Genomic DNA, 21,842 nt, shown 5'->3' with positions numbered 1-21,842 from the left:
TGGAAAATCAAAGAACATTCAAACTTTACTCACTGAAAAGTAACCCACCATTCTTTGAAGAGCTCACTAGAAGAGCTCTGAGGCCCCTCCAGCAAAGAAGGGTGTAAGGTCTACTGATGCTGAAGCTAAGTTAGTTTACCTCTCTGATTCCTCCTCTGTAAAAATGGGGATAATACAAATCTTGTAAATCAGGGAATGCTCCAAGTCTAGCTGTAATCATATTTTTCTTAAATATCTCCAAATTTTAATGCACAGTATTAAAAAAGCTATTAGGTGACAAATGGTGCTGCTTTTAAGGGAAGTCTCTGCGGCTGGGCTCTAGGGATTTCAGTTAGTTCATCTATGACTGGGAGGCGTAGTAGTTTTAATTCACTAGCAATTTCTGCCAGGGGCTGCAATAGGCTGGAAGAGGTTGCTAATACCAAGTGAGCAAAGACCCATGGACCCACTATGAAGGTCAAGAGCTCTGAAGCTTAAGCAGACCCATCTCCGGCAAGAATACCTACCCAAGTCCAGGGTCAATGCCAAGTTACTGCTTTCACAGGTTTCTAACTGCTTCTCTCACCTTTAAATAGGCCATTGTGAGGAGTGGCAATAAGGTGAATGGCACCAAATAGAGGAGGGCGGGCTGGGCTGCTCGGTGAATGCGGGACGCCACGGTTGCAGTAAGCAGACCTACAAGGGGAGAAACATTCATGAGCAGCACCGAGGGGTCAGCCCTCAGAGGGGAGAGCCTGCTACCTGCCAGGGTCTTGACTGGACAGCTCTCCTGTGGCACATGCCATCCAGTGGGAAGCCCAGTGAGAGGCCCAGATTGTGATCTCTGCCCAGCGTGGAGCAGCACAGCTTTGAAAGTCCTACTATTCCAAGGACCCATGAGTGGCCCAAACCCCCCTCGGTGCTTAGGTTCTTGGTCCAAGTCCTCACTTCTGCCCTGAGTGTGCCTGGTCCTCCTCTCTCGTGTGGTAGGTGATGCCAGACTCAGAGGCAAAAGAGCTGGGGTCAAGTTCCAACTCTGCTGCTTCTGCAAGTGGTGTCACCTGGGTCATGGCGTTTCACCTCTGCGCCTCAGCTTCCTCTACTGTGCAACAGGGCTAATGCCACTTGCCCTGCCAGTCTCTGAGCCTGTGTGCTGAAATGAACCACCCTGCTGTAGCCACTGGAGGTATAGACAGGTTCCCACTATTCCTATAGCCGCAGTACGTGGGTCTCTCCCTGTCTGTGTGTAAGTGAGCAGGCTAGAGAAAAACTGGCCCAGGGAGAGTCTGAGGTTAGAGATGCCAGACATGTTAGAACAAACAAAGGGAAATACCTGTTTAATGAAGTGGGAAATAAACTTGGCATTGATTAACCTCAAGCTGAAGATTCAATTAAGCACACAAACTGATCCACGATCATTGTGTGGTAGATGTTTCTGACTCAGGCCTGATCAGTCTTCCCACAATGTTCTTCAGACGTGCTGTTGGATAAAGAACTGGGCTGGCCAGTATAATAAGAATCAGCCATTTCATGGGCCACTGCTATTCTTTCTCTGCGGTGGTCTAGAACAGCAACCAGAGTTACTGCTCTCCTTCCATCTAGTGTCTGCAGCTAGACGACCCGATTTAACTCCAGGGCTTGGAGGACAGTCAGAGAGGGGATCACACGCAGGCTCTCCGGCTCTCTCTTACCTACAAAGTATCCAATGAGGGTGCAGTGAAAGTAGGAGACCTTCTGCATGCGTCCAGAGATATTGGCGGGTCCAGAGGCACCGCAGGAGTCACCGTTGGCTTGTTTTTTGTAGTTGTCATAACGAAGGACAAAGCACAACAGGAGTCCAGGCATCACGATGTCCCCAATGCCCAACATAGAGAAGTGACTGCCAGTGGAGCTGGAATGTAGTGTCATATGTCAGGGATGCCACCCTCAATAATCCCATTTCTCCTCCTCCTGTGCAGAGTCGTCTGTCAGCTTTTTAAGAAGTTGGACTTATCTGAATGGGAGATGGAAATCTCTAGAGGTGGAAGAACACTAGTTTTTAAGATTTTAGAGATTACAAGCCACAAGAGTACTGGCAACAGACACCTTCAACCAGGCCTCTCACTGCTTCAGGAGAGCACCTCTAAAGTGACTGCTAAAATCATCTAAGAACTGCCTCCTCTAGAAATGTCAAGCGATTCAGTAATTTGTCACACACCACTGTGACTTTAAACAAGCACCTGACTACTACCATTGATATTAAAGCAACACAATTTTTTCCAAGATCGTATCATCAGCAACTGTATAATTTTAGCATTAGGACATATTTTTACAAATGTTTTAGAAGTAAAAAAGATTCTCCTGTTGATTTTCTCCAGCCAACTCTAAAATATGGTAACAGTAGTAACATATGGTTGTTTGATAACATTAATCAATAATAAAAGGCAGCACCTGTATCATTTAGTGATAAATCTTTGCAAGTCAAATCCGTATTCTCTTCCTCATTTGTAAAATGGAGAGGATGACTCACAATGCTTTTCCAGTCTAGGATAAGAATGTTGATTGACAAAGGCTAATCAAGGAACACAGAGGCACAGGGAGACCATGCGTTCACTGTCACTACATGAGGCCCAACATGCCAGTCCTACCTTGGGAAGACCAGTTTTCCAGGCAGAGACAGGCGAGGAACATCGCGCCCAACATTGGGCCCCAGATGGAGCTTCCGGGATAGAACGTCAAGGGGATTGTCAGCCGGCTGCGTGGCCACCTTCACCATGACATTGCTATTGAAGATGTAGGCAGAGAAAAACACCTGCCGAATGGAGAGACGTCTTTAAAAGAGGAAGCTGGAAGCAACCTAATTTCAGCATCAGCCCTTCTTGTTCTTAAGAGCAAAGTCTCAGAATACTGAAACATCAAGCTTTTTTGACTGCATGCTTGGAAGAGGCAGAAAATCTTGTCTGCCTGTTCTCTCCCCCATCCCCAAGAGACACAGACGTACTGTTTAACATGTCTCAACAAACAAAGGCGTGGACAGATGCCTGCTCACCTTTTAACATGTACTGTTCAGGACTGGAGGGAGTGATCTTAGGCAGGAGGTAGTCCAGCCAGAATTCAGATACTTACAGTTAAGAACTTTTAGGAATGAATGCACAAGAGAGAGCAGTGGCTTCAGGGAAACAGACACCTACCCAAAAGACATCGTAGATTAGAAGCCCTGAGAGAAGCAGGCAGGACACCTTGAGGCTGGGCAGGCGGACAAAGGCGATCATGGCGACACAGAGACCCATGGCCAGGGCTGGAGAGGAGAGCACAGACATCGGTCAGTGTGGAGTATGGGCTCATCCTCTTTCCACAAGCTATTCTGCTTGTAAACCTAACAGTTTATAAGTCCCCTCAAAAAATCAAGCAGCTCAGTTTAAGCTCCAGTTTAAGACATTTACACCCTACTTCTGCAAGCGCCCACTGTAGCCAATTCTGACCTGCTGGTCTCTGGGAACATCCTTTCTTTCATGTTCTTGGATAGTGCTCAACTGTGTAAGACACAGGAGATTCTGACTGGAATGATAAAGCTCTCGGCCAGGCCCAGTTCATGACTACTTAGCTCTGTTTCTTGCCTCCCCCATCCCTGAGGATCCTTCCTCCTTGCTCCTGACTTTACATGGTCTGCCCACACCTGAGATCATGTCCCCTTTTATTTACTCAGCAATTCATTCTTCTACCCTTGCCTAATTTTTTTTCTCACACCTCTCAAAATCTGACATACACTATATCTATCTATCTATATACATACATATATGTATCTAAATTCTCTCTCAACTAAAATGCCAGGTCCTTGACGGCATGGTTCCCTGCTGCATCCCGGCAGACTCGAACAGGTCAGGCAGATGAATAGTCTCTCCCTGCCTTCAGCTCTCCTCCATTCTTCTGAAACGCAGGTCTGATTAGACCACATAGCTGCTTCTACCCTTCCCGTGGGTTCTCACAGTGGTACACGGCCCAACAGCTTGGCCAGGCACTGACAGGGATGTAAGGGAGGGTGCTCCCCATGGTGCACGTCCCCTATCCTCAGCGTGCAGTACTGCGGCTCTGTTCTTTACCCACCTAAAATATGCTCACACCTCTCAGCATCACTATGCTCCCTCCTGTTCTCCACAAAAGGACCTCTTCAGGGAACTCTTCCCTAATCTAATCAGATTAAGGACCCCCGCCCCTTTGTGATGCCACAGAACTCTGAATCTCCCTCAACTTGTTCATCCATTCTGTAACAGTGTGATTAATTTATATACAAGTGAATTTATTCCCTTAGCTTGGTGCTCCTGGTAGACAGAAACCATGGCTTATTCTTTCTGTGAAGCCCAAGCACTTGACAGACTGGACATTAAATATTTGCTGAATGAATGAAAAATTATGTTCTACTTTAAATTTCAAATTATTCTAAGGAAAGTAAGAAAAGCAAGTAAGGCCATATTACAGATGGCTATCATTTTAACAGAATTGGTGGTAAATTGTCAATACATGTAGCTAAGTGCACAAATACAGCAGTTTGGTGGACCCTGGACACATCAACTAATATTTGGTGAGCTCCTACTGTGGGAATGGTGTTGCACAAACAAGAGGAGAACCACCATTCCCATCCCTGGGAGACAGCACCAAAACTGGGAAGAAGAACAAACTAGCTCAATCCCCCTTCTGTGGTTACTCTTATCAAGCATTCACTAATCTCCATGATGTGCACTGCAGTATGTGTTTCAGGGAGATGTGGTCAAACACAATTTCTGATTTCACAATAATCTAGGATGTGCTCATTTTGCTAGGGTCTGCTTTAATTTTTTATAAATTTATAAAAACAACCAAGGCCCCTGATATAATCAATCAACCCATACCCATTTTTTAAATAATGAGATTTTCCATTATAATGCTCTTCGGAAACAAAGAGTTGGCTGTGCTGTGAATCAATACACAGGACACCGGCAGGGATAAGCTCAGCTGGCTTGAGGAACAACAGTGGTCAGTGAAGGGTGGGAAGCACTGGGGGCAGACACAGGGGTGATAGTGGTAGGGGAGCAAGAAGTGATCTGTTCAGGAACTTACAAGTGCCTGTGTGCAGTGCAAAGTGCATCAAGGGAAAAAAGGAAGAAATGAAGGCTTGAGATAGACAAGGGACAGGCATGTGGCCGGTGAAGGTCAGTCATACCCCAAAAGAGGGTATGGTAACCAAAGGTACAGACAAGCAAAAGGGCAGGTTCCCGAGGTTAAATGTTTACGCCTCTGTGACAGACGGAGGTAACTGATCCATTCCAGAACTTTCAATTGACCATAGAGTCACTTAATCCTAAACTGGCAGGAGTCTTTCCGATCACATGGTCTAAGCATCCACTTATTGCTTTGCCCCTCCTTTTATGCTAATCCTACCCCACTGGAGAGGAAACCACCCATGGACAAGATGGAACTGCTCAGTGACAGGATTTTCCATGACTCCAGACAATGCCATTCAATCTCTCATCTTCCAAACTAGAACCTCTGCGTCCATTTTCAGTTTATCACAGTCTTTCATCATGTACGCTCATGCTGCAGCCATTCTGGGTGCCACCTTTCATGGTCACAGTCCACCTGTTCATGCTTCCCTACGCCTCTCTAGTTTGACGTGCATCCTTTCCCACTCTGGCTCTCTCCCGCTTATTCTTCACTGCCACTGGAAACACTCACTGTGTGTTTCCTGCATATGGTACTAGGTTCCCTACTCTGTGATGGATCCAGTCTAATTATAAGTCCTGCAGCCTCGGGCACAACTCACAGGACAGTGTGAAGCTTCAGAGTCTGTCTTCCTTTGCTCCCATTCCTCAGGTACTCTTTCATCTCAGCTAAGCTGAGCAATACCCTTTTGCAGTCATGCCAACCAAGCATCGCCACTGTACTGTGAGTCCCACATTGGAAGAGGCAGAAGGAATCCCTCCTGACTCTTTCAGACAGTATCACTCCTACCCCCGAACGAATATTGCCACAATCTGTCACATCCCTGAAACACAAGTATTCATCTAGTTTGCGTCTCTTTTTCTTCATGCTTTCATTTAAATAACCTTCGAAGTCTTTCCTCCTCCTTAGGACTTTTGCAAGCCAAAATGAAGAGGGGCAATAACTTTCCCTCATTCCCTGCTGCTTGAGAAATTCAAGACTCTCCCAAATAACTTTACTAACAATCTTAACTTTTGGTGAAATGTAAATTAACCAAAAGTGTTAAGAGAAGTAAATTACTAATCTTAGCCAGCTATCTAGAATTACTTTCAACGTATTATTGATATAATCTTTGCGTCAGTTTGCCTTCCGCGACCAGTAGGGCCACCGTGTGACAAAGACAATGACACCGAACCAAGCCAAAATGTTCTTGCAAAGGAACATGTTAACCTATAGTAAGGTCTTGAGCAGTGCTCGGTTCTGTAGGATCTGCAGAGCCTTTATCTTAGCCCTATGTAGACTAAATGCCAGAGTCTAGCACTTTACAACAAGAAAACAGATCAATTACTAGGTTTTTGGCACTGCGTGTTTTCTAATCACAGATTAGTAACAAGTGTATTAAATGAGGGGGCTGGACTCGACATCTGTTCAAGACTTCTAGTCCCTGAACTGGTTAGTGGACGTATACTTTGGACCTGGTTTAACGATCTTTGAATAGTAAATGTGTGTGCAAAAGATTCATCAACTTTCAAATGTACCACACCACCCATTGGTCAAATTCTTTTATGGCTTCCCAAGTTTAAAAAGTTAATTTGCCAGATGAAGGTGAAAGTAGATTAAAAAAACTCTAGGTTTAGTTCAAGAACATGCTGAAGTGTCTTCTCACTATTAATGCTTTTTAGTATGTAAGCTTGAAAACTTACTTCATGTCTTGCCCTCAAACAACCACATTTATCATTCTGTTTTCACTCTAAATTAACTTCAAAGAACAGGCTTTCATTAAGAAGCATTTAAAAAAATTCTACTACCAAATTTTCACTGCCTATGATGATTTTGATTCTGCAGAGAAGTCTACAAAGATAATTTCCATGTCAGAGAAGAACAAGTTTCAAAACATTAAACACCATGGCTAGAAAGCTATATTTTCTTAACAGCAGAAAACAAGTCACACACACATCAAACACTAGAGTCTGAGAAACAATTAAAAAAAAGCTCAAAGGTCCCCTTTTTGGTGGGCAGGGAAGGGGGAGAACTCTATTCTTGGTCACAAGGGCAGTTTAACCAGGGCAAACTGGTAGGGAGAAGAGACTCCTAGACAAGTAAATTTTGGGGACCAGCAATAATGACAGAAGGTAATGTAAACATCTACATGTTAGGGTTAAGTGGGGTTTGGGAAACCTCACTGAACCCTCACAGAACTTTAGTTATCAGGTGAATTTTAGGATGGAAATGTACTTCTGACAGTGGTCACTGGGAAAAGAAAGTTGTCTTGTATGGGCAGCTCTCATCAACTTTACAGCCTAGAGGAAATCCCATAGTACAATGGACTCTGCAGTCTATCTTACGGACAGCTGCTTATTCCATTCTTCTGAGTCTAGTAAGCTTGTCCCCAGCCCTGCCTGCAGAAGTACAATGAGGAAAATTCTGCAGACTTGTTCTAAAGTATGTGTTTCAGATGGCTGTGTAAATCAGTGTATCTTGAAAAGAATGTCACCTTCCAATGCCAACCTTTTCTTTTCTAGTGACATACTACTAGAAAATAGGTATTCTTCTGTTCTATGCAATGCTTGGGAAGAGTAGAGATGAGAATATAAACAACACATTGCTTGCTGCTTTGAGAGGTATCTAATCTTTTTGGGTCAGCGGCTTGGTAAACTTAAAACCCTTAGCAAAACCTATAAATAGTATCATGTGTGTCTGGACACATGAATAAAAAGCTCCATAAAAGCAGAACCACCAAAATTAAGTGGGGTTACAAAGAACCTGAGAGGGGACTGAGAGAATACCATCTGTCATCATCTGGACTTTGAGTCGGCCGGCTTTGAGACTAGGTGATGACTGTCTTACATTACTCTAATTAAAACAGTGGCACCTGAAGCTTTTGTCATCTAACATAATAGTCGTAGAGGGAGATCATTTATGTGTAACATTTATGCGAGTGGACTCTTTCATTTGAGGACATCAGCATAATACAATTTCTCTCTAGAGTATATAGCGAACAGTCATTTTAAATGGACTGAAATAATCTGGTGTAGATATTAATCAAGCAACCAGCATTTCTAAATAGTTTTTGTTCAGAAGTAGTAGAGGAGAAGTATCTGTGCTGCTTGTTTCCCCATCAGGAAGCACTGGTTTAGGTGAGATTAAAGGATATAATCATAAAAGCAGCTATGAGACTGACTTGCACTAATATTTACTATCCCTACCCCAATCATTATCATGACTAAGACTCCTTAATTTTCTATAACACAGATTTAAAAAGAGATTCGGCTCTATTAAAGTCTTTCAAAATCACCTACATGTTTTTAGGTTAAGTCATTCTGCAGAAATCAAGAATTAATCTCAGGAAAGCTCAAATGCACACACCTGGTATTTATCAATACTCAATGCCTAGTATATAAAAACAGGCATTCACCCTTCAACTATAAGCTGGGCAAGCAACTTGTGTGACTTTAGATGTAATTTCTTTTTCTCAAACTTATTCTTTATCAACCTCCACAAGCACTGAAGTATCAAATGCCAATCCACAGGAATACTGAAAGCACTGATACTTGATTTGGGAAACTGAATAGTTCTGGTAACCACTTAAAAATCCTGAACACTGCACACTTCAGGACGCTTATACACATTCCAAAGCAAATGATCACAGAAATGTTTTTTACAAGGCAATTTAAGAAGCTCAAACAAGAGACCAAACCTGTCAGCAATCAGCAAATGTGAATTACTGCACAGTCAGGCATTGGTGATTTTGACTCTGCCTTCCATTCCAACTCATTAAAGGTCTCTATATAAATCTAAGAGGTAACTTGATCTGCAACCTCAAGGAAATACTTTAGAGTTTCCATAGGTTGGTATATGGTAGGCACTCAAAAAAAGCAATGAACAACTATGACGATAAACATAAACAAATTATGTATTTATAAAATTATAAATATTACATAACCACTGGCAACCACTCACCTGTTCTCCATCACCATAATTCTTATTATTTCTAAAAATATTTTTTGCTGAAGAAGTATATCAGATATCTGTATGGTTTACAATTTGAAAAGTCCTTTCTCTATAATTATCACTTTGGATTAAAGTAACACTGAGTTGTGCACTTATACACTTGTACATTATACCTCAAAAAGCTGTTATTCAAAAATATCTTAAGAATGTGGGTAAAAATAAAAAACGTGACAATATGTAACACCGCCTAAGGACACCTAATATTCACAGTAATCAGAGGAAATGTTACTAACACATAGAAAGAAGAGGAAGGGAGGACAAATTTAACTGTATAAACTATATTAAAACTTCAACTTTTCACATGTTACTCACCATCCATGAGAAGCCAATGGCCAGTGAGAACCCAGATAAGGACGAGCATGACAGACAGAGAGAATGACAGTAATTCAGCAGCAGTGAAACGCCCACAGCAACCAAAGGAAATCCTGAAAAACACACATCATTTATTGAACTAAGGCAACACCTTATAGTTCAATAACCAAACTCTACCTTGGTCCTTCATGATCAGAACTCATGATGGCCAGATGAGAGTAGCAGGCAATACTCAGACACTGGAATTCGAAAATACCCAAACCTCCTTGGAGTAAGCTACAGAAATGCAGAGGAATTAATTAAACTTCTGCACCCATCTGATATTGTACGTTTTCTCCCAAATTATCAGCATGGGTGTTTAGAAGTTTAAAGTGACAACATCAATCTTTGGAGAATTAAGTACATTATAGGGGAAATTCTGTTCTTATGAGGAAAACAAAATGCAGAAGTACTGACCTTCAATTCACTGGGCAATGATGAATACATATCTATAAAATGGCAATAGGTCTATCTGGTTATCCCTAATTCCTGGGAAAATCAGCTGCCCCAAGTGACTGGTTTCCTAAGTGCATCCAGCATCTCTATTAGCACAGCATTTTGTTTCCATGGGGCAATAACTTTAGGAGTTAAGATGTGAAAGGTGTGCACACAGGGTTTGAACCTAAGTGGCTAGTATATACTGTAGGTCACCAAAGATGAAAGGCAAAGAATGCCTGAGTCAACCACTATTTTCACATCCCAAATACTCCCTAGTAAAGGAACGAAAGCATTGCTTCAAAACAAAACTGCTCATCTTTCAATAATCTAAGCAGGAAGCATATTTCAACGACTCAGACTTCCTAAGATTTGTTTACATTTCCTCTGCTATGAAAAGGTGCAAAAGGAAGTACCATCTCCCAGTCTTAAAGATCAAACATCTCCCTTCCCAGTCTTCTGGCATTTGTGTGCTCCGGTCAATATCAGAAATTCAGACTCCTAACAATGTTATCAAGTGCATGATAAAAACATATACAAATTCATAATTTAGAGGAAAATCCCAAGTCCTTACTTATTCTGAGGTGAACAGGGTCTTGTTAAATACTGGCACATCGGGAGGAGGAGGAAAGCAAAAGCTATTGTTGCAAGAACTAGAGAAAGAAAATATATGGTTAAGTTTTGTTGTTTATTTTCAACAACCATAAGAAAAATGGCATGACTTATGGAAACACTGACTGCCCAGAAAACTTTTCTCAACAAGTAGATACAATTAATTAACTAGACATAAAGCACTGCACAGATAAAGTCTTGAGAAGAAAGAAGTACCTGATTTGAAGTAGGGGAAGCAGAGACATCTAGGGTTTCTCATTCTCGTCTATCTTAATACGAAAAGAGAAACAGCGGGCCAGGGGATGATCTGACATGTCCAGCATTTTGATTTTTTTTATACACTTTCATCACCTCTTGGCTTAAAAACTGATCAGAGGGCTGACAAATTACTTTGATTAGTTATCACTGTGTCTGTCTACAGAAACATCAGTGGGGCTGCCAATGACCACTATGTCACACTGGACCTTCTGGTAACCTCCCAGACAAGGAGCCATAGTCGAAATGGTCCTACTCTGGTGTCATAAAGCCTGCAACGTTTTCAAACCCCTGGCCTTTTGTTCAGGCTGTGCTGGCAGTCCCAAACTGTTGATATGTATATCCAGTGGTTCAAGGAGAAGTGTGGGGAGAAAAAAACAGACTTAAGAAGAAAACTTGCATGGCCTGGTGTATACATCTTAAGTTTTGAATGATGATTAAAAACAGGTGAAAAAAATTCCTTTTAGGTTAATGTTTAAGAATAGAGAAGAAACTCATTTACCTGCTGTACATATTGTAAAAACTACTTGAACTGAGTCAAAGAAGAAGAACATTACTAGGAGAGAGACAGAAGCTCCAATTGGAAGGAACAGGGCCTGGGTAGAGTCAATAGTTTGGATACCTGAAAAACAAAAAGGGACATATTAACAACTTACATAACAGGCGATGTGCCCGTGTACTCCAGACACTTTAACAGTTCTAGGGGTTAGTATATAAAATACAGATTATCTAGGTCCTCTGATTCTTTCCTTCCCACTGAGATTATGAACTCCTTGCTCTCCTCATGGTGCCTTCATTATCTACCTCCTGGTGCTGACAATCTGTTTGATAGGGTGCCAAAAAACCCCCCAAACAAACAAAACCCAAAAAAACCAAGAACATCAACAGGGGGTAAAAATTCAGATTAGCTGGGGTGCCTGGGTGGCTCAGTCAGTTAAGCGTCTGCCTTCGGCTCAGGTCACGGTCCCAGGGTCCTGGGATCAAACCCCGCATGGGGCTCCTTGCTTGGCAGGGAGCCTGCTTCTCCCTCTCCCTCCATCTGCCTGCGGCTCCCCTGGCTTGAGCTCTCTCTCAATCTTAAATAAATAAATAAATAAATAAATAAATAAATAAATAAATAAATAAATATCTTTTTAAAAATTTCAGATTAGTCAATTTGAGTACATTTGTAGTCTCATGTGTAGGTCTGGTAAAAGAGGTGGTTTAAATCCACTGACTAGGGGCGCCTGGGTAGCGTAGTCGTTAAGCATCTGCCTTCGGCTCAGGGCATGATCCCGGCGTTCCAGGATCGAGTCCCACATCGGGCTCCTCTGCTGGGAGCCTGCTTCTTCCCTCTCTCGCTGGCTGTCTCTCTGTCACATAAATAAATAAAATCTTAAAAAAAAAAATCCACTGACTAAAATAATTTCTCATCATCTACAAATTTATTCATGATCACTCTTCCCCACTGTTGCTGAGTATCAACTCTGGGTGGAGTGGGGGAGTGGAGGGAATAAGACACCTGAAACCTGAAAATCAGAAAAATTATTTCATGAGAACATTTTAAGGAACGAATAGGAGATACATGGGAGAAAAGAATTACTTGGGATACAGTAGGATTTAGCACAGTGGTTTTCAGTTCTTGGTTACTCATGAGAATCACCTGGAGAGCTGTAACAATTAACAATGCCCAGGCCCAACCCTGGATCAATGAAACTGAAATCTCTGGGGGTTAGTAGGCCCAGCTAAAAAATTTTATTTTGCACACAGAGTTGAGAATCATTAATAAAATATTTGGTAGAGAAGAGAAACATGGCAAAATCTGATAACCACTGAATTAAAAGAAAAAATTACTAATCTTGTTTGTGGTCTACTTCCAAATTAATCCTGCAGAGATATAAAGTTCTTGAGAGGAATCAAAGAAAAAAAATACTCATAGGAGCTATATAAAGAAGTATCAGAAGCCTCTCTTCATTAAATTAAGGGTATGAATAAGGTATAATGTGATCAGGATGAACGTAACTAGGCATAAAGGGTTGCAATCATCAACCAATGCTTAAAAACTGCTCTTGGGTAGTCTGCAAGAGACTCATTTTAATTTTTTTAAAGATTTTATTTATTTATTTGACACAGAGAGAGAGACAGCCAGTGAGAGAGGGAACACAGGCAGGGGGAGTGGGAGAGGAAGAAGCAGGCTCCTAGCGGAGAAGCTCAATGTGGGGCTCGATCCCAGGACCCTGGGATCATGCCCTGAGCCAAAGGCAGATGCTTAACAACTGAGCCACCCAGGCGCCCAGGCAAGAGACTCATTTTAGACCCAAAGACACCTCCAGATTTAAAGTGAGGGGGTGGAAAACCACTTATCATACTAACGGACATCAAAAGAAAGCTGGGGTGGCAATCCTTAAATCAGAAAAATTAGATTTTAAACCAAAGAGTGTAATGAGAGATGAGGAAGGACACTATATCATACTTAAAGGGTCTATCCAACAAGAAGACCTAACAATTGTAAATATTTATGCCCCTAACATGGGAGCAGCCAATTATACAAGCCAATTAATAACAAAATCAAAGAAACACATCGACGATAATACAATAATAGTAGGGGACTTTGAGAACCACCTCACTGAAATGGGCAGATCATCTAAGCAAAAGATCAACAAGGAAATAGGGGCTTTAAATGACACACTGGACCAGATGGACTTCACAGACATATTCAGAACATTCCATCCCAAAGCTATAGAATACACATTCTTCTCTAGTGCACATGGAACGTTCTCCAGAATAGATCACATCCTGGGTCACAAATCAGGTCTCAACTAATACCAAAAGACTGGGATCATTCCCTGCATATTTCTGGACCACAATGCTTTGAAACTGGAATTCAATTACAAGAGGAAAGTTGGAAAGAACTCAAATACATGGAGGCTAAAGAGCATCCTACTAAAGAATGAATGGGTCAACCAGGAAATTAAAGAAGAAATAAAAAAAATTAATGGAAACAAATGAAAACACACTTCAAAATCTTTGGGATGCAGCAAAGGCGGTCCCTAAGAGGGAAGTATATAGCAATACAAGCCGTTCTCAAGAAACAAGAAAGGTCTCAAATATACAACCTAACCTTAAACCTAAAGGAGATGGAGAAAGCAGCAAATAAAGCCTAAGCCCAGCAGAAGGGAAATAATAAAGATCAGGGCAGAAATCAATGGATAGTAGAACAGATCAATGAAACCAGGAGCTGGTTCACTGAAGGAATTCATAAGACTGCTAAACCTCTTGGCTAGACTTATCGAAAAGAGAAAGGACCCAAATAAATAAAAGCATGAATGCGAGAGGGGAGATCACAACCAACACCAAAGAAATACAATTATAAGAACATATTATGAGCAACTATATGCCAACAAATCAGGAAGAAATAGATGCATTCGAAATAAATGCATTCCTAGAGACGTGTAAACCACCAAGACTGAATCAGGAAGAAATAGAAAACCTGAACGGACGCATAACCAGCAAGGAAACTGAAGCAGTAATCAAAAATCTCCCAAAAAACAAGAGCCCAAGGCCAGATGGCTTCCCAGGGGAATTCTACCAAACATTTAAAGAATTAATACCTATTCTTCTGAAACTATTCCAAAAAATAGAAATGGAAGGAGAACTTCCAAACTCGTTTTATGAGACCAGCATTACCTTGATTCCAAAACCAGATGACCCCACCAAAAAAGGAGAATTACAGACCAATATTCCTGATGAACATGGATGCAAAAGTTCTCACCAAAAACTAGCCAACAGGATCCAACAGTACAGTAAAAGAATTATTCACCACGACTAAATGGGATTTATTCCTGGGCTGTAAGTTTGGTTCAACATCTGCAAATCAATCAATGTGATATACTACAGTAATAAAAGAAAGGACAAGAACCATATAATACTCTCAATAGATGCAGAAAAAGCATCTGACAAAGTACAGCATCCTTTCTTGACTAAAACTCTTCAGAGTGTAGGGATAGAGGGCACATAGCTCAATATCATAAAAGCCATCTATGAAAAACCCACAGCAAATATCATTCTCAATGGGGAAAAACTGAGAGCATTTCCCCTAAGATCAGGAACACGGCAGGGATGTCCACTGGGTCCATCAGCACTGCTGTTCAACATAGTACTAGAAGTCCTAGCCTCAGCAATCAGACAACAAAGAGAAGTAAAAGGCATCCGAATTGGCAAAGAAGCAGTCAAACTCTCACTCTTTGCAGGTGACACGATACTCTGTGTGGAAAACCCCAAAGACTCCACCCCAAAACTGCTAGAACTCATACAGGAATTGAGTAAAGCAGAAGGATATAAAATCAATGCACAGAAACCAACTGCATTTCTATATACCAACAACGAGACAGAAGAAAGAGAAATTAAGGACTCGTTCCCATTTACAATTGCACCAAAAACCATAAGATACCTAGGAATAAATCTAACCAAAGAGGCCAAGGATCTGTACTCAGAAAACTACAGAATACTCATGAAAGAAATGGAGGAAGACACAAAGAAATGGAAACACATTCCATGCCCATGGACTGGAAGAACAAATACTGTGAAAATGTCTATGCTACCTAGAGCAATCTACCCATTCAGTGCAATCTCTGTCAAAATACCATCAACTTTTTTTTTTTTGCAGAAATGGGACAAATAATCCCAAAAATTGTATGGAACCAGAAAAGACTCCGAATAGCCAGAGGAATGTTGAGAAAGAAAACCAAGACTGGTGGCATCACAATCCCGGGCCTCAAGCTCTATTACAAAACTGTAATCATCAAGACAGTGTGGTACTGTCACAAAAACAGACACACAGATCAACAGAACGGAGAACCCAGAAATGGACCCTCCACTCTATGGGCAACTCATCTTCAACAGAGCAGGAAAGACTACCCAATAGAAAAAAGACAAGTCTCTTCAACAAATGGTGTTGGCAAAACTGGACAGCCACATGCAGAAGAATGAAACTGGACCATTTTCCTACACCAGACACAAAAATAAACTCAAAATGGATGAAAGACCTAAATGTGAGACAGGAATCCATCACAATCCTAGGGGAGAACACAGGCAGCAACCTCTTCGACCCTGGCCGCAGCAACTTCTTGCTAGACACGTCTCCAAAGGCAAGGGAAGCAAGGGCAAAAATGAACTACTGGGACTTCATCAAGATAAAAAGCACAGCAAAGGAAACAGTCAACAAAACCAAAAGACAACCGACAGAATTGGAGAAGATATTTGCAAATGACATATCAGATAAAGGGCTAGTATCCAAAATCTATAAGGAACTTAACAAGCTCAACGCTGAAAGAACAAATAATTCAGTCAAGAAATGGGCAGAAGACGTGAACAGACATCTCTTCAAAGAAGATGTCCAAATGGCCAACAGACATATGAAAAAGTGCTCAACATCACTTGACATCAGGGAAATACAAATCAAAACCACAATGAGATACCACGTCACACCTGTCAGAATGGCTAAAATTAACAAGTCAGGAAATGACATATGTTGGCAAGGATACGAAGAAAGGGGAACTTTCCTATACTACTGGTGGGAATGCAAGCTGGTGTAGCCGTTCTGGAAAACACCACGGAGGTTCCTCAAAAAGTTGAAAATAGAGCTACTCTACGACCCAGCAATTGCACTACTGGGTATTAACCCCAAAGATACAAATGTAGTGATCCAAAGGGGCACCTGCACCCCAATGTTCATAGCAGCAATGTCCACAACAGCCAAACTTTGGAAAGAGCCCAGATGTCCATCGACAGATGAATGGATAAAGAAGATGTGAGACACACGTACACATACACACACACAAATTATTATGCAGCCATCAAAAAATGAAATCTTACCATTTGAAACGACATGGATGGAACTAGCGTGTATTACGCTAAGCGAAATAAGTCAATCAGAGAAAGACAACTATCATATGATCTCACTGATATGTGGAATTTGAGAAACAAGGCAGAGGATCATAGAGGAAGAGAGGAAAAAATGAAGCAAGAAGAAACCAAAGAGGGAAACAAGCCATAAGAGACTCTTAATCTCAGGAAACAAACTGAGGATTGCTGGACTGAAGGGGGGTGGGAGGGATATGCTGGCTGGGTGATGGACATTGGGGAGGGTATGTGTTGTGATGAGCGCTGTGTATTGTGTAAGTCTGATGAATCACAGACCTGTACCCCTGAAACAAAAAATATACGTTAATAATAATGAGAAACCCCTGCTCTTTGGTATTTAAATTTACCTGTCCCAAGAAAGCTATTTTGGTATTTTAGTTAAATAAAATGTTAAATATTTCTACAAAACAAAACTGCTTCTCACTGGCTAGGTGGAGGAGTCAAATAATTCACCTAGGAATAGAGCCTTTCATTTTAGGAGGAGTGATCCATGTGTCAAGACAGAGATGCTCTTAAGAAGATGGCTAACCAGAACTGCCGTCAAACTCCTTCACTCCGCCCCTGGATCATGTGTGTGTGGGTTGGTGGGTGGGGATGGGGGGTTATCTTACAGTTAAGTGTCTTATGGACATTTATGAGACAAAACTCCATGAAATCTCTAACTGAATTTCACCTAGTTGTTTTATTTGAGTGCTCTACACTAGGTCAAAGAACTACTAGAAGAAACTACAGATTTCAGGTGCCCTTTCACAACAGAAAATAATGGTTTCTCAAATAAACATTATATGAGCAGAAACGAATCTTAAAAAATTATACATCTTAAAACACAAACCCACACCCCACCTTTTGTAAAATAAAACATCATACAGTCTACAGATTAATTATACTGGTTTAAAATATGAATAGAAATTTAAATGGCTAGCTAGAACAAAGACTTTAGTGAGTCAGGTATATGAGAAGTATTTGTTTATAAAAACCTAAATTTTAGAAGTTCACTCTGCAATTAAAATGCAAAACCAAATACAAAGAGCCTTTCTAGAATATCAGATAGAATGTATAGATCTTTGTTTTTTAAAAGCACAGATTTTAAACCAGGAGGTATGAGGTACTGCTTGCATTAGTTTTATCATAGAATGCCCAAGGAAGTTTACCAAACAGCAATGTCACAGGGCAAGTGAAGTTCCTTTAGTTGCTGACAATACGCTACCTAAAAAAACGTACACAATTTTAACACCTTACTTCCTAAAGGTCTGGAGATAATGGTCCTGAAGGGGATGGAGCTAATTAGAAATTTCAGCCAAATTTCAGTGACTTCAGAACAAAACAAAACAGAGCAAAGCAAAACAAAACCGAGTTGTCATAATTAGGAAGAGTTCCTCAAATGCAACTGGCATTCCCTTTAAAGCCAAAATTAACATAAGAAATAGGCCTGGTTTTCTCTTCGAGGACCCTAGAGATAAGGTACTTTAGGACAAGTGGCAAGAAGCTGCTGGAGCACAAAGAGACGAAGGGCAGTCGCAGTCACACACACACACACACACACACACACACACACACACGCGCGGCATGTGATGGAAAAAATTATGTAGAGAAATAATTTTTAGCATTTAGTGAACAAGGCTACAGGCTAAATATATGGTCATGAAATAGATACTGAACAATATACACCAGCATATTACTGATAATCATCAAGACAGTTACTGATTTTGCACCTCCATGAAAGAAGCATGCTTTTCACTATTTACTGAGCACCCATTACACAGCAGGTAACATGAGGGCTTGAAAAAAACTGTACAATCTTCACAGTTCAGATAAATTGCATGGGAAGCCTGGTAAAGGACTTCAAGATGTCAGATAATGGGGGTAAGGGTGGGAGCTGTCCTTTTTTTTAACCCACTTAATACTGATTAAACGAAGGATTAAATGTCAGGAGGAAAAATCTCTATATAGGTCTCTTGGGTCAGATGTAGGGATGAAACAGGATTTAGAACCAGGTTCAGGAAAATCAAAGAGGACCTGGAGAGCACTCACTCTTCCCCACTTTCTAACCCTTTTTACTGTAAAACACAACAAGCATACAGCAAAGTACATAAAACAAAAATGTAGAGTTCAATCAGCTAATACCACCCAAGTCAGGAAACAACCCTGCCAAGCCCAGAAATCTTTCTTAGGCCCCTTCCAGTTCCTATTCTTTTCCCCAAAGGGAACTACTATCCTGGCTTTTATGATACTTTCTTCTTTGCTCTAATTTATATGTTTTCTACTCAAGTGCACATCCTAAAATACTAATATTTATTTTGCCTATTTTTTGAGCTTATTACATACATCGAATTACGTAGCACATATTTTTGTGTGTCTGGCTTCTTTTGCTCAACATGGCGAGCAGCACCCATGCTGTTCAGGTAACCGTACGTCACTCATTTTTGTGTCTTCTTCACAAATTCCTTCATTCTTATTTATTTGGGGAGTAGGCAACTGCAACCTTTATTTTTAATTTTTTTTTTAAATTTTGCAACCTTTAAAAACAACTTTTACCTATTTACACTTTCTCCTTCAATCAGTTCAGAACACTCTTGCCAAAATCTGAACACTAAATTCATACCTTCCCTTCCTGAGAACCTCCCCGTAATTCTTCTACATTGTTACCATTCTGGACTTCAGTCTCTTTAGCACCTACACAATCTCTTATATTTCTCTGTTCATCTTTCTGGCTGTTATTATTTCTTTGATTTTGATCAATGTACCCCATTTTCCATGCTGTCCCTTCAATCTGGAATGGTGTCATGCCGCATGATCAAGTACTGGCCTTCCCTACTGCAACGGCCATTTCTTTAATTGTGTTTTTTTCTGATTATGTGCAAGTGGACTGCATTCTCCCCTAATCTGTGTCTATCCCTTCTGGTATCCGTGGCCCAAATGAGGCACTGAGGAAATACATTTGTGAGGATAATTTAGCACAACAGGAGGTAGAATTAAGAAAACGACCACTTAAACAAACATCTACTACCTTTTAGACGGCAGTGGTGAGAAACGAAAACTGATGTCACCAGGTAACTTCCTTCCACTGTATGGACTGACCTAACCATTTATTTGAGGATAAAATTGTACTTAGACACAGTGTACATTTCTCTTAGGTTTCTGTGATTCAATGTATAATGGATTTATAATCTGGTTTAAATACATCATTTGCATATATGCTACATAACACAGGACTTGTAAAGGAGTTTCTAATGTATAAAGTGATTTGGCTTAAAATGTTGATAGAAGATAAATGCTATGCAATCATTTAACCTGAAAATCGGGTATTGACACTGGGTTTTACCTGGTTCCACATAAGTTACTGGTATGGTATTTTACCTCATACAAGGATCTGTGTCATAAGTTTAAAAAAAGATTCATTATATTTAAATGATTCTAACGTACTGTATTTGTAATGCCCCTCCTGGGGACAACGAACACATTGAACTGGGTGAAAACTAGGCAAGTATAATTTGGCGGGTCAGGTAGGAACTAGAAAAACTGAGTGATCTCTTTTCAATTTAACTTCTATAATTCTTCATCAGTATTCTAGCTTCATATTGGATCCTCAGTATTTCCTCCCCATTAGGTGGTGACTTGAGGCCGTCCTGTAAGTCATGCTCATTCTCTGCTCTGTGCCTGTTATCATATGCTCTTCCCATCCAGAATGACTTCTCCAGCAATCCAAGTTCACTGTTTCAAATTTCAGGTCAAACTCATCTTCTCTGGAGGGGAGTCCCTTGTTAAACTGACCCATGTGGCTCACCCTGACTTTCCTTTCTCTTTACTCTTTGTACATCGATGTCAAATGGGTTCATCTCTAGTGCTTACTGTGATCTACTAAAAGTAGATGCTCCTTCAGAAGTACTCTGAGGCTCTGGTAACGTTCTGTGAGAGAAAGTTCCTGTTCCAGGGACAGGAAGTGGTATTTACTACCTCTGTCTTAGCACTTTATTAACATCTTACAAAGTATTTTGGTCACACTGCCTAGTGACAGCTTGGGTACAGCTCTTGTGCTTTTGCTGTTTTCAAAATATCTAACAGAATATCTAAAATAGATGTATCTAATAAATTGCATGGTAGGAACCCAGTATCAAGCTCCTGATTATCGAATCAAGTCTCCTTATTTATAATTCAATTCCGCTTATAATAAGCATCACCAAATTTCTATAACTCTACTGAGGCACAATTTACATATGGCAAAATTTACCCATCTTAAGTGTCCAATACTTGCCAGGCAACTACGAATCCACTTTCCGTCTCTCCATTATTTGCCTTTTTGGAAATTTCATGTAAGTGGACTCAAATAATATGTAGTCTTTCCTGTCTGGCTTAACATAATGTTTTGAGGTTCATATATGTTGTAGCATGTGCATGCATCAGTACTTCATTCTCTTTAATGATGGCTAGTAAGCCACTGTACGGATAGGCCATATTCTGTTTATCCATCAACTAGTTTATTGGTCTCTGAGTTGTGTTTCTACTTTTTGGCCATTATAAACAATGCTGCCAAACATTTGCCATCTAGCACACTTCTATTTCTTATAAAGCAAGGATTTTTATAAAATCTTTAATATCAGAAGAGGCTGTTACACAATACTTAGTTTCACAAGCACTTCAAGTAACTATCTTCAAAGAGTCCCTGAATGAATTTGTGATCAACACTTACAAAATTATCAACCTCACCAAAGGATTTAAATGAAGTCATAAGCAGGCAGATACCTAACTATTCTACTTGTTTTTAAGAAAATATTCTCAGCAGTAAGTTTTTAGGCATGAGTTAAAAGTAGTACACAAGAAATCATTGGTTTAGTTTCAGAACATAAGAATTTTTACAAATTATATGAATACAGATTAGATTTTATTACAACCAAATATAAATCCTTAAGCCTGGTAAATTTACTGGGGTTATAGAAAGAATCTAATTAAGGCCACTACATGTATTAAAGTTAATTGACATAAAATGCCTTACTATTATTGGTGCTGTTGCCATTGAAAGACCCAGAAGAACTGCTGTTGTCTTTCTCCTTATCTTGATTTTCAAAGTCCATATTAAGGGACCTGTGGAAAAAATTATATAGGCAAGTTTTAATTTTGCTTAAGAAAGAAAGTAGGTCCGAAAAGTC

General features: G+C 40.5%; 1 protein-coding gene across 2 annotated transcripts in view; it reads right to left on the bottom strand.

Annotated features, from left to right (window-relative positions):
* SPPL3 (signal peptide peptidase like 3) overlaps positions 1 to 21,842 on the bottom strand; it is a 139,863-nt gene that overhangs the window by 1,228 nt on the left and 116,793 nt on the right. For both annotated transcript variants that reach the window (XM_087857273.1, XM_087857274.1), the window contains exons 3-10: positions 21,689 to 21,777; positions 11,300 to 11,419; positions 10,505 to 10,583; positions 9,457 to 9,569; positions 3,150 to 3,256; positions 2,607 to 2,770; positions 1,671 to 1,870; positions 566 to 675 (exon numbers count right to left, since the gene is read on the bottom strand). In XM_087857273.1, coding sequence (XP_087713399.1) covers positions 566 to 675; positions 1,671 to 1,870; positions 2,607 to 2,770; positions 3,150 to 3,256; positions 9,457 to 9,569; positions 10,505 to 10,583; positions 11,300 to 11,419; positions 21,689 to 21,777 — 982 coding nt within the window. The remainder of the gene's footprint in view (positions 1 to 565; positions 676 to 1,670; positions 1,871 to 2,606; positions 2,771 to 3,149; positions 3,257 to 9,456; positions 9,570 to 10,504; positions 10,584 to 11,299; positions 11,420 to 21,688; positions 21,778 to 21,842) is intronic.

This window comes from Ursus americanus, chromosome 30 (genome assembly GCF_024610735.1).
Source record: "Ursus americanus isolate L20-20 chromosome 30, mUrsAme1.1.p, whole genome shotgun sequence".
NCBI lineage: Eukaryota > Metazoa > Chordata > Mammalia > Carnivora > Ursidae > Ursus > Ursus americanus.
The sequence above is the reverse complement of the archived record's forward strand: the minus strand, read 5'-3'. Positions and strand labels throughout refer to the sequence as shown.